We start from the raw sequence: 15,843 nt of genomic DNA, 5'->3' as shown, positions 1-15,843 counted from the left end.
TGAATTAAGGTAAATTTACTAAAAGGCAGCTGTAGTCAAAATAATTATTTACAGAAATACAGAAAAACCCACATTGACAAAAGTAATAATTAATTTCAAAAATATTGAAAATGAAAATCAGACATTGCTTTAGAATTTTGGTTCAACAGAATCATTTAGAAAACCAAATTATTGAAACTGGCCTGGAGAAAAATCATGGTACCTTAAGCTTATTATTTTGTTACCATTTATCACAGTCACTATTATCAAGCAATTTCTGTAGTTCTCGATGAGACTGCTGTACTTGTCTACAGATATACTGGCCCAGTTCTCATCTGATACTGCTGCAGCTGTCTCAGGTTTGAAGGCTGCCTTCTCCAGACTGCAAAAAACTGAAGCAGATGCAAACATTAACCTCTTTACCCAAAGGGAGGTACATGTACGTGGTGATTAGGGCTGACTTCCCGCATCACCACGTACATGTACCTTATAGAAATAAAATCTCACAGCGCCGTCGGGCGCTGTGACAGTTTATTGAGCTTGGATGTGTGCACAGCCAAGCCTCCCTGAAGCCAGCCAGGGACCAATCGCAGCAGTCCCCAGCCAGCGATCCCTGCTATTGGTCCATCAATACAGACCGCAGGGTCTATTAGGATTATAGAGGGAGGGAGCTCCCTCTGTCACCGATCGGCGCTCTGCAAAGGGCATGGCAACCAGAGGCCTGACAGTGGCCTCCGTTGTCATGGCAACAGGAGCAGATGAGTCTTTACCTAAGGTAGAGACTGATCTGTCAAACATAGTGTCAAACATAGGTATGATTCAATGTAATACAGATGTGTACTCCATTTAATTATGTGTATCATAATAAAAAAGAAATGTAAAGTGTAAAAAATGTGAAAAAAAAAATTTGCATTTATAAAAAAAAATTATAAAATAATGATAAAATTATAAATAGAAAAAAAAATAATGAAAAAAAAAAAAAAAAATATATATATATATATATATATATATATATATATATATATGTATATATGTTATATACCCCCAAAACAGACCCAAAAGTATTCCCCCAAAAAACATCAACATGTAAACAAGAGTCCTCACACAATTGCGTCAGAGAAAAAACAAAATGGCTCACAGAATATGGCGACTTACAAACATAATTTTTTTTAACATCTTCAGGATGCAACGCATATGCCATGTATCATGAGTCCTTAAGGACGTAGGGCGTACAGGTACGCTCATGGGAATTCCAGTCCCCGCCCATAGCCAGTCGGGGACCAGGATGCCTGCTGAAATTATTCAGCAGGCATCCTGGCACATCACCGAGGGGGGTCCTGAGACTCCCCCATGTCGGCGATCGCCGCAAATCGCCTATCCTCTGAAGGGATAGTGACCGACCAATAGCAGATCGGGGGCGGGGGGGTTAAAGTTTGGTTCCCTCGTTCTGCCCACCCATGGTGGTAGGGACAGAACGGGGGAACTGTAGTGTGCCCTGTGGCGGCGGTGGAGCTCACTTAACGGCGGCGATCGGTGGTGGCTTGCGGCGCTCCTCTCCCTGGTGCGGCGTGCGGCGATCCTGCAGACTACAGAAGCCGGTGAGTTGCCTAGCAACATCTGGAGGGCTACAGTTTTGAGACCACTATACAGTGGTCTCCAAACTGTAGCCCTCCAGATGTTGCACAACTACAAATCCAACTGGGCATGCTGGGATTTGTAGTTTTGCAACATCTGGAGGGCCACAGTTTGGAGATCACTGTGCAATCTTGCAAAACTACAACTCCCAGCATGCACGAACAGCAAACGGCTGTCTCGCCATGCTGGGAGTTGTAGTTGCGTACCACCACCTGTTGTATATCTACATCTCCCAGCATGCCCTTTGGCAATCAGTACATGCTGGGAGTTGTAGTTTTGCAACAGCTGGAGGCGCACTGGTTGGAAAATACTGAGTTAAGTAACAGAACCTAACTGAAGGTTTTCCAAACAGTGTGCGTCCAGCTTTTGCAAAACTACAATTCCCAGCATGCACAGTCGGTCAGTTATAGTTTTGCAACAGCTGGAGGTCTGCCACTGACTGTCCAGACATGCTGGGAGTTTATCAACAGCTGGAGGCACCCTGTTTGGGAGTCACTGGCGTAGAATACCCCTATGTCCACCCATATGAAATCCCCAATTTAGTCGTCAAATGCGCATGGCGCTCTCTCTCACTTTGGAGTCCTGTCGTATTTCAAGGAAACATTTTAGGACCACATATTGTGTATTTCGGGAGAAATTGCACTACAAATTTTAGGGGGCTTTTTCTCCTTTTACCCCTTAGGAATAGTCTGCACCTTTGCCAGTCCTTTAATGCTGGGACTTGTATTTGTTTTGCAATAATTGGTGGTACAGTGTTTGGATAACTCTTTTTTTGCAGCAGTGTTGCCTTCAGCTGTGTGTCTACAGCTCTTGCAAGACTAGAACTCCTAGAATTCCCAGACATTCTTTGACTTTGACTTGTAGTTTTGCAACAGCTGGAGGCACATGTTTGGTAAAACTCTGTGTTACAGCAGTGTTCCTCCTGCAGCCTTGTCAATCAGCCATCTTGTGTCCATAACCTTTAGACACATTCATGCTGCCGTGGGACTCATCAGTGTCCTGGGAGGTATGGGGACCCCTAGTGGTGAGATTTTTTTTTTTCAAAGGCAGTTTTCTTTAATAAAATGTGAATATTTTTTTAAAGAAGTATATTAGAAAGATGTACAACATATAAAAAGATGTACAACATATAAAAAGTTTTTATATCTGATAGTGCCCATTTAAGATGTTCTAACCTGATAGAGTCCCTTGTTGATATATGTATCCTGTCACTACTATAAATTTTAAATTATTGCATGCTTAGTCTACAATGTCTTTTCTTTCTGACAGATGTGTTTTCTGAAGTTGAAGATGAACTAGATAATTCAATCTATTTTAAAGCACCAACTACAGGTATAAGCAGTATAATACATTTGACAATCTATAAAAGTATTACTTCGAATGTAAAATATGTAGACTTACATTTCTACTGTGATCATAATACAATTCCGACCATCAGTTGTCAGACATATATTGTTCTGACCATGTAGAGCTACCTTACTGACAATCCAGCATGGTCGACTTGTGGTAAAAGTGAAGAAGAGGTAAGGCTGAAACCAAATGTAGTGGTAGTGTACTGTACAGCCTATTAAAACATGGCAAAACCATGTGTGTTTCACCAGAAACTTCTATGCACATAGATAGGGGGTCATTTATCAAGACCCAAATTGGCTTATATATTTGCTAAATATATAAAAATGTTAAGGGGGCAAATAAATGACAAAAATAAAGCCTTTAAACTACTAAAAAAAGGACGGCAGTGAAGAAGCATTAAAAAGCTATAGAGAAAAATGTAAAATATGTAAAAAAAAAACAGATAAAGGCCCAAAAATAGAGACAGAAAGACTCATTGCCAAAGAGAGTAAAACTAACCCCAAAATGTTCCAGATGGCATTCACCCCTGTGTTCAAAAGGAATTAAGTGATGTAATAGACAGATCCCTATTTTTATTATTCAGGGACTCTATAGTAACAGGGACTGTTCCCTTGGACTGGTGCATGGCAAATGTGGTGCCAATATTTAAAATGGGGTCAAAATGTGACCCCGGGAATTATAGACCTGCTAGTTTAACCTCAGTTGTATGTAAATTGTTTGAGGGTTTTCTAAGAGATGCTATTTTGGAGTATCTTGATAAAAATAAATGTATGACTCCATATCAGCATGGCTTTATGAGGGATCGGTCCTGTCAAACTAATCTGATCAGTTTTTATGAGGAGGTGAGCTCCAAACTGGACCAGGGGCAATCGCTGGATGTCGTATATCTGGATTTTTCCAAAGCATTTGATAAGGTGCCACATAAAAGGTTGGTGCATAAATCAAAAAGGATGGGGCTGGGGGAGAATGTGTGTAAATGGGAAAGTAACTGGCTCAGTGATAGGAAACAGAGGGTGGTTATTAACCTGTTGGGGACCACGGGCATATGGATACGTCCTTGCGTCCTGGTACTCAAGGACCAAGGGCGTACCTGTACACAGTCATCCCGTGCAAATGCCTGGGGAGGTCCTGAGACCATGTCAGCGATCGCCACAAATCGCCGATCATTTCAGATTGGCAATACGTGGCTATTCCGGGCTGATCGGGTCTCTGATGACCCGATAGCCCGGAAAATAGGGATGATTGGAGCTGTCAGAGACAGCCCCGATCATCCTTAAGGATAGGAGTGAGGTGGCAGGGGTGCCACCTCCTCCTATCCCCTGGGAATGGCCGATGCGGCCAATCGGCGAATCGCAAGGCAGGGGCGAGGGGGGAAGGTTAATTTCCCCTGCTCTGCCCACCCCTGGATTTCAGGGCAGAGCAGGGGAAGATGGCGGCTATGTGTGTGTGGGGGGGGGGGGGGTATTACAGGGACCACCAGTGCCGATTACCTGGGCTCACGCAACGACCAAGGACCAGGGACCAGCGGCTGACAGAAGGCGCAGGCAAAGTGGAGGCGGCGGCGGTTTCCCAGATACAGCTGTGAAGATCGCCGTAAAGTGATCTTCACTGCTATATCTGAGTTTCAAAACTACAACTTTGGCTGTCTGGGCATGCTGGGAGTTGTAGTTTTGCAACATTTGGAGGGCCACAGTTTGGAGACCACTGTCCTTCCAGATGTTGCAAAACTACAACTCTCAGCATGCCCAGACTGTCCAGGCATGCTGGGAGTTGTAGTTCTGTAACATCTGGCCCTTCAGATGTTGCAGAACTACAACTCTCAGCATGCTTGGACAGTCTCGGCATGCTGGGAATTGTAGTTTTGCAACATCTGGATGGGCACAGTTTGGAGACCACTATACAGTGGTGCCCAAACTGTAGCGCTCAAGATGTCAATTCAAAGCATGCCGAGACTGTCCAGGCATGCTGGAAGTTGTAGTTCGGCAACATCTTGCCCTTCAGAATTTGCCGAACTACAACTCCCAGCATGTCTGGGCATGCTTGGAGTTGAAGTCTTGCAACATCTGGAAGGCTACAGTTTGGAGACCACTACACAGTGGTCTCCAAACTGTTCTCCTCCAGTTGTTGCATAACTACAACTCCCAACATGCCCTTTGGCTGTCTGGGCATGCTGGGAGTTGTAGTATTTCAACATCTGGAAGCGGACTGGTTGGGAAACATTGTTTCCTAACTCATTTTGTGCATCTTGTTGCAAAACAATAACTCCCAGCATGCACTGACAGACCATTCATGCTGGGAGTTGTAGTTTTGCAACAGCTGGAGGCACATGGGTTGGGAAACACTGAGTTAGGAAACCGACAGTTGTGCAGAAACACTGCGGTAGTCTGTTACCTAACTCAGTGTTTCCCAATCCCAACCAGTGTGCCTCCAGCTGTTGCATACTACATACTACTACTGTAGTTTTGTCCCCCACCCCTTCCCCCACATGAACAGGGTACATTCACACGGGCGGGGGTTTACAGTAAGGTTCTCGCTTCAAGTTCGAGATGCGGCAAATTTTCCGCTGCAGCGGGAAACTCACTGTAAATCTCAGCCCGTGTGAATGTACCCTAAAAACACTACACTACACTACACTAACCCTAAATAAAGAGTAAAACACTACATATACACTACACCCTTACACTGTCGCCCCCCCCCCAATAAAACAAACAAACATCTTAAACGTCAGTTTTTCCAAAACAAAGCCTCCAGCTGTTGCAAAATAACAACTCCCAGTATTGCCGGACAACCATTGACTGTCCAGGCATATTGGGAGTTTTGCAACAGCTGGAGGCACCCTGTTTGGGGAAACCTAACGTACAGTATTTTTGGTGTAGGAGGCAAGTGTCACGCTTGCATCAGGGTACACCCCTATGAAAATCCCTAATTTAGGCCTCAAATTCGCATGACACTCTCTCTCAATTCAGAGCCCTGTCATATTTCAAGGCAACAGTTTAGGGCCACACATGGGGTATCTCCGTACTCGGGAGAAATTGCGCTACAAATTTTAGGGGCCTTTTTCTCCTTTCACCCCTTATGAAAAGGTAAAGTTGGGGTCTACAACAGCATGTTAGTGTAAAAAATTATTATTTTTTTACTCTAACATGCTGGCGTTGCCCCATTCTTTTCATTTTCATAAAAAGTAAAAGGAGACAAAATTTGTAACACAATTTCTCCCAAGTACGTAAATGCCCCACATGTGGACGTAAAATGCTCTGCAGACGCACAACAAGGCTCAGGAGTGAGAGCGCCATGTACATTTGAGGCCTAAACTGGTGATTTGCACAGGGGTGGCTGCTGATTACAGCGGTTCTGGCATAAACACAAAATAAATGTGACACCAGTTTTGAAACTACACCCCTCATGGAACGTAACAAGGGGTATAGTGAGCCTTATCACCCCACAGGTGACTGACAGATTTTTTAAACAGTGGTCCGTGAAAATGAAGAATGTAATTTTTCTTTTGCACAGCCCACTGATACAAAGATCTGTCAAACGCCAGTGGGGTTTAAATGCTCATTGCACCCCTTGTTACGTTCCTTGAGGGGTGTAGTTTCCTAAATAGTGTGCCATGTGAGGTGTTTTTCGCTGTTCTGGCACCATGGGGGCTTCCTAAATGTGACATGCCCCCCAAAAACCATTTCACCAAAATTCGCTTTCCAAAAGCCCAATGTCGCTCCTTCCCTTCTGAGCCCTCTAGTGCACCCGCAGATCACTATACATTCACATATGTGGTATTTCCTTACTCGAGAGAAATGGGGTTTCAAATTTTGGGGGACATTTTCACCTATTACTCCTTGTAAAAATGAAAAATTTGGGGTAACATCAGCATTTCACATCCAACTTCAACACAAAGTCGTCAAACACCTGTGGCATGTTAAGGCTCACTGTACCTCTTGTTACGTTCCTTGAGGGGTGTAGTTTCCCAAATAGTATACCATGTGGGGAGTTTTATGCTGTTCTAGCACCATGGGGGCTTCCTAAATGAGACATACCCCGCAAAAACCATTTCAGCAAAATTCGCTTTCCAAAAGCCCAATGTCGCTCCTTCCCTTCTGAGCCCTCTAGTGCACCTGCAGATCACTTTACATCCACATATGATATATTTCCTTACTAGAGAGAAATGGTGTTTCAAATTTTGGGGGACATTTTCACCTATTACCCCTTGTGAAAATGCAAAATTTGGGGTAACATCTGCATTTTAGTGAAAAAATAAGATTTTTAATTTTCACGTCCAACTTTATTGAAAATTCGGCAAACACCTTTGGGGTGTTAAGGCTCACTGTACCACTTGTTACATTTCTTAAAGGGGGTAGTTTCCCAAATAGTATGCCATGTGGGGTGTTTTTCGCTGTTCTGGCACCATGGGGGCTTCCTAAATGTGACATGCCCACCAAAAACCGTTTCAGCAAAATTTGCTTTCCAAAATCCCATTGTCGGTCCTTCTCTTCTGAGCCCTCTGGTGCACCCACAAAGCACTTTACATCCACATGTGAGGTATTTCCTTACTTGAAAGAAATTGGGTTACATATTTTGGGGGCTCTTTCTCCTTTTACCCCTTGTAAAAATAAAAAATATGGGTCTACAAGAATATGTTAGTGTAAAAAATGAAGATTTAGAATTTTCACCTCCAATTTGCTGCTATTCCTGTGAAACACTTAAAGGGTCGACAAACTTTCTGAATGTCATTTTGAATACGTTGAGGGGCACAGTTTTCATAATGGGGTCCATTATGGGGTATTTCTAACATAAAGAGCCTCAAATTCACTTCAAAACTGAACTGGTCCCTGAAAAATTCAGATTTTGAAATTTACTTGAAAAATTGACTGAGCTTTGAAGCCCTCTGGTGTCTTCATAAAGTAAAAACATGTCAGCTTTATGATGCCAACATAAAGTAAACATATTGTATGTGTGAATCAATATATAATTTATTTGGTATGTCTATTTTCCTTACAAGCAGAGAGCTTCAAAGTTATAAAAATGTAAAATTAACGACGAAAATTTGCCACTTACATAAAGTATAAAGGGCAGTTACTTAGTGCCAGGGATGTGCATATAAAACTTAGCTTTTAATTTATCAAAATACTAATAAAAAAGATATAATTGTGTTTAGTGATGAATAAATGATATTTGTTAGATCACTAGTATCATTGGTTTACACTGGCCTCTGCAAGGCCCAGCCAGTCCAGTGCAACCAATCACCCTAGGCGGCAGATGCACACCACAAGGTGATAATAGTTTTAAACCACAACGCGTTTCTACCTGCTGGTACTGAGCAGGTGTCCTCAGGAGGTATAGAAAGTGATCAAGTAAATAGTTGGCTAGAGGATTATCATATCCCTTCTAGCTCCACAATCACAGCTAAAAGAAAATTATAGCTCAATAATCAGACCGTTATCATGATAGACAATAATACCACATAAATTGACCTGGGTGCCTGTAAAAAAGAATGTTTCTTTTATCCCTACAGTATTTGCTCATTCGGAGCTTATACAGCTTAAAAACCTGTGGGGAGAAATAACATAGGCTTTCCCTAACAGTCACACGTGGTATAAAGTTGCGGTCTGGGGCAATCTGCCTCCGTGATCTCCACGGTTAGTTGTAAGCAGAGTGCTTAGACGTGTCCCCGCTCTCCGCTGGGTGCCGGAAGTGTCCGGACACTCTCACCTAGTGCGGTGAGATGTGGCGTCATATATATACCACTTACATAAAGTAGAATATGTCCCGAAAAAAAATCTCTGAATCAAATTCATAAATAATGCTTAAAGGGGTATTCCAGGCAAAACCTTTTTTTATACATCAAATGGCTCCGGAAAGTTAAACAGATTTGTAATTTACTTCTATTAAAAAAGCTTAATCCTTCCAATAGTTATTAGCTTCTGAAGTTTTCTGTCTAACTGCTCAATGATGTCCGGGACGTGAGTCATCACAGAGCAGTTAGACAGAAAACAACAACTCAACTTCAGAAGCTAATAACTATTGGAAGGATTAAGATTTTTTAATAGAAGTAATTTACAAATCTGTTTAACTTTCCGGAGCCAGTTTATATATAAAAATAGTTTTAGCCTGGAATACCCCTTTAAGGACTCAGGGAATTTCCTTTGCACTTTCGTTTTTTCCCTCCTTACCTTTAAAAAAATCATAATTCTTTCAATTTTGCACCTAAAAATCCATTTGATGGCCCTTTTTTTTTGCGCCATCAATACTAATTTGTAATGACATCAGTCATTTTACCCCAAATTTTACAGCAAAACGGAAAAAAAAATCATTGTGCAACAAAATTGAAGAAAAAAAACACCATTTTGTAAATTTTGCGACTTCCGTCTCTACGCAGTAAATTTTTTGGTAAAAATGACACCCTCTCTTTATTCTGTAGGTCCATACAATGAAAATGATATCCTACTTATATAGGTTTGATTTTGTCGTACTTCTGGAAAAAATTATAACTACATGCACAAAAATTTATACGTTTAAAATTGTCATATTCTGACCCCTATAACTTTTTTATTTTTCCGCGTACTGGGCGGTATTATGGCTCATTTTCTGTGCCGTGATCTGAAGTTTTTAGCAGTACCATTTTTATATTGATCACTTTTTATTCATTTTTTCATGATATAAAAAGTGACCAAAAATATGCTATTTTGGAGTTTGAAAATTTTTTGCGCATACGCCATTGACCGTGCGGTTTAATTAACTATATATTTTTATAATTCGGACATTTCCACATGCGGCAATACCACATATGTTTATTTTTATTTTTAAATGGGAAAAGGGGGTGATTCAAACTTTTATTACGGAAGGGGTTAAATGATCATCATTAACTTTTTTTTTTACTTTTTTTTTGCAAGGTTATAGTTAGGGGTCCTCCTTGTGTGTTTCAGCTGTTCAGAATGCCGAGATTTCGCCATGGCGTTCCCAAACAGCCGACTGAGCAAGCCGGGAGTAGTTTACTTTCACTTTAGACCCCGCGATCAACTTTGAACGCCACATCTAAAGGGTTAATTGATCGTAGTGCCGCACTCTATTGTCCACGGGTTCCGGCCGTTGTTAGAGGCCAGGGCGGACCCGCTGTGGCCCCGCGTTATAGAAAGGGAGCGGACACAGGGCGTACAGGTATGTCCTGAGTCCTTAAAGGGGTATTCCGCCCCTAGACATTTTATCCCCTATCCAAAGGATAGGGGATAAGATGTCAGATCGCCACGGTCCCGCTGCTGGGGACCCCCGGGATCCCCGCTGCGGCACCGCGCTTTCATTACAGCACAGAGCGAGTTCGCTCTGTGCGTAATGACGGGCGATACAGGGGATGGAGCCACGTGACGTCATGGCGCCGCCCCTCGTGACAGCACGGCCCGTCCCCTTAATGCAAGTCTATGGGAGGGGGCGTGATGGCTGCCACACCCCTTCCCATATACTTGTATTGAAAGGGGTGGGCCGTGATGTCACGAGGGGCGGAGCCGTAACGTAACGATGCTCCGGCCCCTGTACCGCCCATCATTACGTGCAGAGCGAACTCGCTCTGTGCTGTAATGATAGCACGGTGCCGCAGCGGGGATCCCAGGGGTCCCCAGCAGCGGGACCGCGGCGATCTGACATCTTATCCCCTATCCTTCGGATAGGGGATAAAATGTCTAGGGGCGGAATACCCCTTTAAGTGGTTAATGACCTTGTAGAGGGGTTGAATAGTAAAGTAGCAATCTTTGCAGATGATACTAAACTCTGTAAAGTGGTAAACACAATAGAGGACAGTGCACTATTACAAATGGATCTGGATAGGTTGGAGGTTTGGGCTGGGAAGTGGCAGATGAGGTTCAACACTGATAAATGTAAGGTAATGCACATGGGGAGGATTATGTATTAAATGGGAACACACTTGGGACGACTGACGGGGAAAAGGACTTAGGAGTCTTAGTTAATAGTAAATTTAGCTGTAGTGACCAGTGTCAGGCAGATGCTGCCAAGTCAAATAAAATCATGGGGTGCATCAATAGATGCCCACGACAAGGAAATTATACCACTGTACAAATCACTAATCAGACCACACATAGAATATGGTGTACAGTACTGGGCACCAGTGTACAAGAAAGATATAGTAGAGCTGTAGAGGTTTCAAAGATGGGCAACCAGGGTAATACGGGGAATGGGAGGGCTACGGTATCCAGAAAGATTATCAGAATTAGGGTTATTTAGTTTAGAAAATATACATGATCCTTCAAATAGCTCAGTTATCTGCATGCTGGGCCACACAAACCATCCATTGTTGATCCATGTTATCATTGTCCAACACATATTGTCATAATGACGGTATGAAAGGAAATCTGTCATCAGTCATCAGTTTCACCTGCACTACCCTGTTGGTACAGACAGGTAGTACAGGTGACACTGATGACAACCATACTTACCTGGTCCCGTTCCATGCCCTGGTTCTCCTTCAATCTTCCGCTGTATCTTCCTCAGTGGGCTTACTTGGAGCGTGGGCAGAGCTTCATAATGTCACTGCTGCTGCTTCTCTGCAGGGTCCTGCTGGCATCACAAAGCTACACCCATTCTCCAAGTTGGCTCTGGAATGGAAGATATGGTGGAGCTTCGTAATGTCACCGCTGCTGCTTCTCTGCTGGGTCCTGCTGGCATCAAGAAGCTCCACCCATTCTCCAAGTCGGCTCTGGAATGGAAGATATGGTGAAAGAATGCGGGAGATGCGGGAGAACCAGAGCACAGAACGGGATCAGGTAAGCATGGTTGTCATCAGTGACGTCACCGCTGCTGCTTTCTGTGGGGCCAGCTGCTAGCAAACAGCAGCAGTGACATTACGAAGCTCTGCCCATTCTCCCAGTTGGCCCCTGAATGGAAGATATGGTTGAAGAGTGCGTGAGAACCAGAGCACAGAACGGGATCAGGTAAGTATGGCTGTCATCAGTGACGTCACCGCTGCTGCTTTCTGCTGGGTCCAGCTGCTAGCAAACAGCAGCAGTGACATTACGAAGCTCTGCCCATTCTCCCAGTTGGCCCCTGAATGGAAGATATGGTTAAAGAGTGCGGGAGAACCAGAGCACAGAACGGGACCAGGTAAGTATGGTTGTCATCAGTGTCACATGCATTACCTCTCTGTATAGACAGGTTAGTGCAGGTATAACTGATGACAAATTTTCTTTAATGCCTGCTTAAAAGATCCGATCAGCTGGAAAACAAGTGTTTTCTTGTTTGTCAGCTGATCACTGGCCCTTTTAAATGGGCCAGTTATCGTTAACAAAGGGATACTTGAGTCAGCACATCCTTAAAACATGAAGAATATTCCAAAAGGTACTGGAGAAATGCTCATATAATGGACTAACTTGTTTCAGACTGAAACTGTTGTTAGTCATAACCTGTCCAGTGGCAGCTAAAGCTCCAATTGCTATTTTGTTTACTAGTTTTTTATGAAATGACCGACACTGTGCAGTATTTACAGATAGTTAGACACTGATGCAGATTCCTCTAAAAAGGAGAAATAAGCAGAAGAGTGTGCAAATGAATAGGTTTCTAAAGCTAAAACACCATGAGGCCCATTATTTAAATGGAGGCATCAGAACACAATAATACAATCCAATTTATCAACTGTGACTGTTTAATTAGATGGAGAGTAATCGGTTGAGGAATATAACTGCTTTTACAAATGCATCAAGAGTCTCCCTCTGCCACATAGTGAAGAAACTTATTTTGTGTGTAGTAATATAGTATATCTTTTTGTAATAGATGCATTATCACAGTTCCAAAGGTTTCCTGGCTTCTCATGCTATGTTCTCTAACCTTACTAACCAGTTCTGTACACTTGCTATTAGAAATGGAACCAAATTTGTTTGTTTATAAAAACCATATCTCTATGATGAACAAATCCTTTTTCGATGCCTGTGTTAGCACTATAATTGCTGTGAGTTTATATAGTAAACAGAGACATGTTACTTCATATATGTACTAGCCTGGAGATAAATTTGAATGGGTGATCACTTGGTGAATGAGGCAACGTCAAAAGAGGACTGGGACCCAGGGGCTGTCTCTATACAACCACTCACCACTGCCAAATTGTTCAATCACTAAGGCTGTATTCATAAGTTGTGTTTTGGGTCCACCTCTTTTGTAATGTTCTGAAGAATGGCATCGTTTTGTGCTGCAATGTCGGAAAATCGTGCCAAACCCTTAATGGTACCAGGTGGCTGCTTCAACACATGTGAACACAGCTTTAATATCCCTCTTTGTATGTGAAAATAATCATACATTGATTACTATAATAAGTATTAAGGGTAAATAATAATTAATTTTAATAATTTTAATTGTAAGGCTTCCTTTGCACACACTTTTTTGGTGAGTTTTTGTGATGTTTTTTTTTCTAAAATAGTGGGGCAAATTTTCCATTGCTTACTGAGGGCGAATTTTCCATTGCTTACTGAGGGCGAATTTTCCATTGTTTACTGAGTGTCCCACATGCCAACTGCATTATGTGAGGTATATTTATGTGGTATTTACAGTTTTGGTTCACGTTGGTAAGTAAACCCCTGACGAGATGCATAGTTACATAGTTAGTATGGTTGAAAAAGACATGCGTCCATCAAGTTCAACCAAGGAATTGAAGGGAAGGGGTGCAGCATGCACAGTAATTTATGCCTTCAACGTTTTATGTAGCTTGTGCCAAAAATTGCACCAGAAATGAGCCTTTTTCATCAATAAATTTATTAATTAAACAAACACCCTCTAGCTACACCCCTCTAGAACTAAACTCCAAATATGGACACCCAATATAGGACACCAAAAAGTGTCACCCAGTGTACATTAAAGGGGTTATCCACCATAAAGTGATTTTAGTATGTGCCTGGCAGACAGTAATGGACATCCTTAGGAAGGATCTGCGCTTGTCTTGGGGCTAAATGGCTATGTTGTGAGATTACCTTAACACTGTGGCTAGCTGTTTGTGAACTGGTATTTCCTGTTTGACTTTTCTTTTTTTGACTACAAATCCCACAATTCCATCTTCCTCCCTCCCACCCTCCCACACATCAGCCACCCCACCCATTGAAACAAAAATGAGCAGCATCCCTTCAAATCAGTGTGGTTTTCAATCAGGGTGCCTACAGCTGTTGCATTAGTTGCAGTTTGATCTCTCTCCCACAAAGCAATCCCTCCACCCATTGAAGCAGACAGGCTCCCTGTCATCAGCTGACTAGTGAGTCAGGTCTCAGCCGCATTGCAGGCTGGGAAAAATCTGAGACAACAGTTATTTTGTATGCTGATAAAAATAAATATTGGAGTGAAAATCACAGAAGAATTGTGAGAAAACCGTCACACACAGGTACAGACACTATATTATTAACTACACTAACTTTACAGCCCCTGTAGCATTGTCAAATAAAAAAAATTCCTGGAATACCCATTTAATAGTAAATCGTGTTTTTCTGTAAATTAAATTTCCCTCATGTGCAGGGCCGGATCATCATTGGCGCTCATGGGACATTCTTGTGTCTCAAAAAATCTTTTCAGGACACAAGGATGTTCCGGCGGTTACCTCTCTGCGGCGGCCCCCGCCTCAACTTTAAAAACGCAAGGGGCGCCGAGAGGTGGCGCACGCAGGGACGTCACTGACGTCCGGTGCATGCACCCATAGATGAAAAGCAGAGAGGAGCATCGAGGAGGACGTGCGCGCATGGTAAGTGACCGGTGGCACGTAATCTCCAGTGTTCCGACCTCCGCTCCTACGGTCCCGGGACCTACGCTATGGCCCATAGGCCATAGCAGTAGATCGTGACCCCGGTCCCCGGACCGGGGGAGCGGTGGTCGGAACACTGAGGTGGGGCAGTAAACAGGCATACAGCCTCCAGCCATACACTGTATATGGCTGAAGGCTGTATGTCTTTGGGGGAACTGTACTGCACCTAATGGCGGGGAACTATACTGCACTTAATCTGGGGAACTATATTACACCTAATGTGGGGGAACTATACGGCACCTAATGAGGGGGACTATATGGCACCTAATGTGGGGGAACTATACTGCACCTAAGGTGGGGAACTATACTGCACCTAATGTGGGGGAACTATACGGCACCTAATGTGGGGGAACTATACTGCACCTAATGCAGTGAACTATACTGCACCTAATGTGGGGGAACTATACTCCACCTAATGTTGAGGAACTGTACTGCACCTAATGTGGGGAACTATACTGCACCTAATGTGGGGGAACTATACTGCACCTAATGTGGGGGAACTATACTGCACCTAATGTGGGGGAACTGTCGGGGGGGGGGGGGCGCCCATCGTAATGAAGTGCTCCGTCTTCCAGGCAGCCTTAATCTGGCATTGCTTATGTGTGTTTTATGGTATCTGCGTTTTTTGGTTGCCTTTTTTTCTGTCACATTTTTCCTATTACAAAACATCTGATTTAAGCATTCCTCTTAAAGAATGTGGGAAGATGGCACAAAAAAGCATGTTTATTTAAACCCCTTATGGACAAGCGCCGTGCATCCCGTACAGTGCTATGGCAAGTAACTTTGTGCACAACGATGTACATTTATGGTGCAGCTATGTAGAGAATGCAAAATCTGCACCTGCTTCATAGCTGGTGGATTTTGGTGGCTATTAGCGATACATCAGCAACCCTAATAACAGATTCCTGTTATGTGATCATGGAGGTCTAATGAGCTCAAATGGCGTCCGGAGGTCTGCTACGCACCTCCCCATGCAGGATGGCTGATCTTTTCGTGCAGCCCACATAGCTAGACTATACAAGAGGATTGACGATAGTACTGAACTGTACATAGCAATTACTATTAATAGACTTATAGGACATCTATAGTGCAAAATAACTTATCCT

General features: G+C 43.1%; 1 protein-coding gene across 9 annotated transcripts in view; it reads left to right on the top strand.

Moving 5' to 3' along the window:
* NEK10 (NIMA related kinase 10) overlaps positions 1-15,843 on the top strand; it is a 332,382-nt gene that overhangs the window by 267,530 nt on the left and 49,009 nt on the right. For all 9 annotated transcript variants that reach the window (XM_056520053.1, XM_056520060.1, XM_056520055.1 and 6 more), the window contains one exon: positions 2,884-2,946. In XM_056520053.1, the coding sequence (XP_056376028.1) occupies positions 2,884-2,946 (63 nt within the window). The remainder of the gene's footprint in view (positions 1-2,883; positions 2,947-15,843) is intronic.

The sequence above is a fragment of the Hyla sarda genome, chromosome 5, assembly GCF_029499605.1.
Source record: "Hyla sarda isolate aHylSar1 chromosome 5, aHylSar1.hap1, whole genome shotgun sequence".
NCBI lineage: Eukaryota > Metazoa > Chordata > Amphibia > Anura > Hylidae > Hyla > Hyla sarda.
The sequence above is the reverse complement of the archived record's forward strand: the minus strand, read 5'-3'. Positions and strand labels throughout refer to the sequence as shown.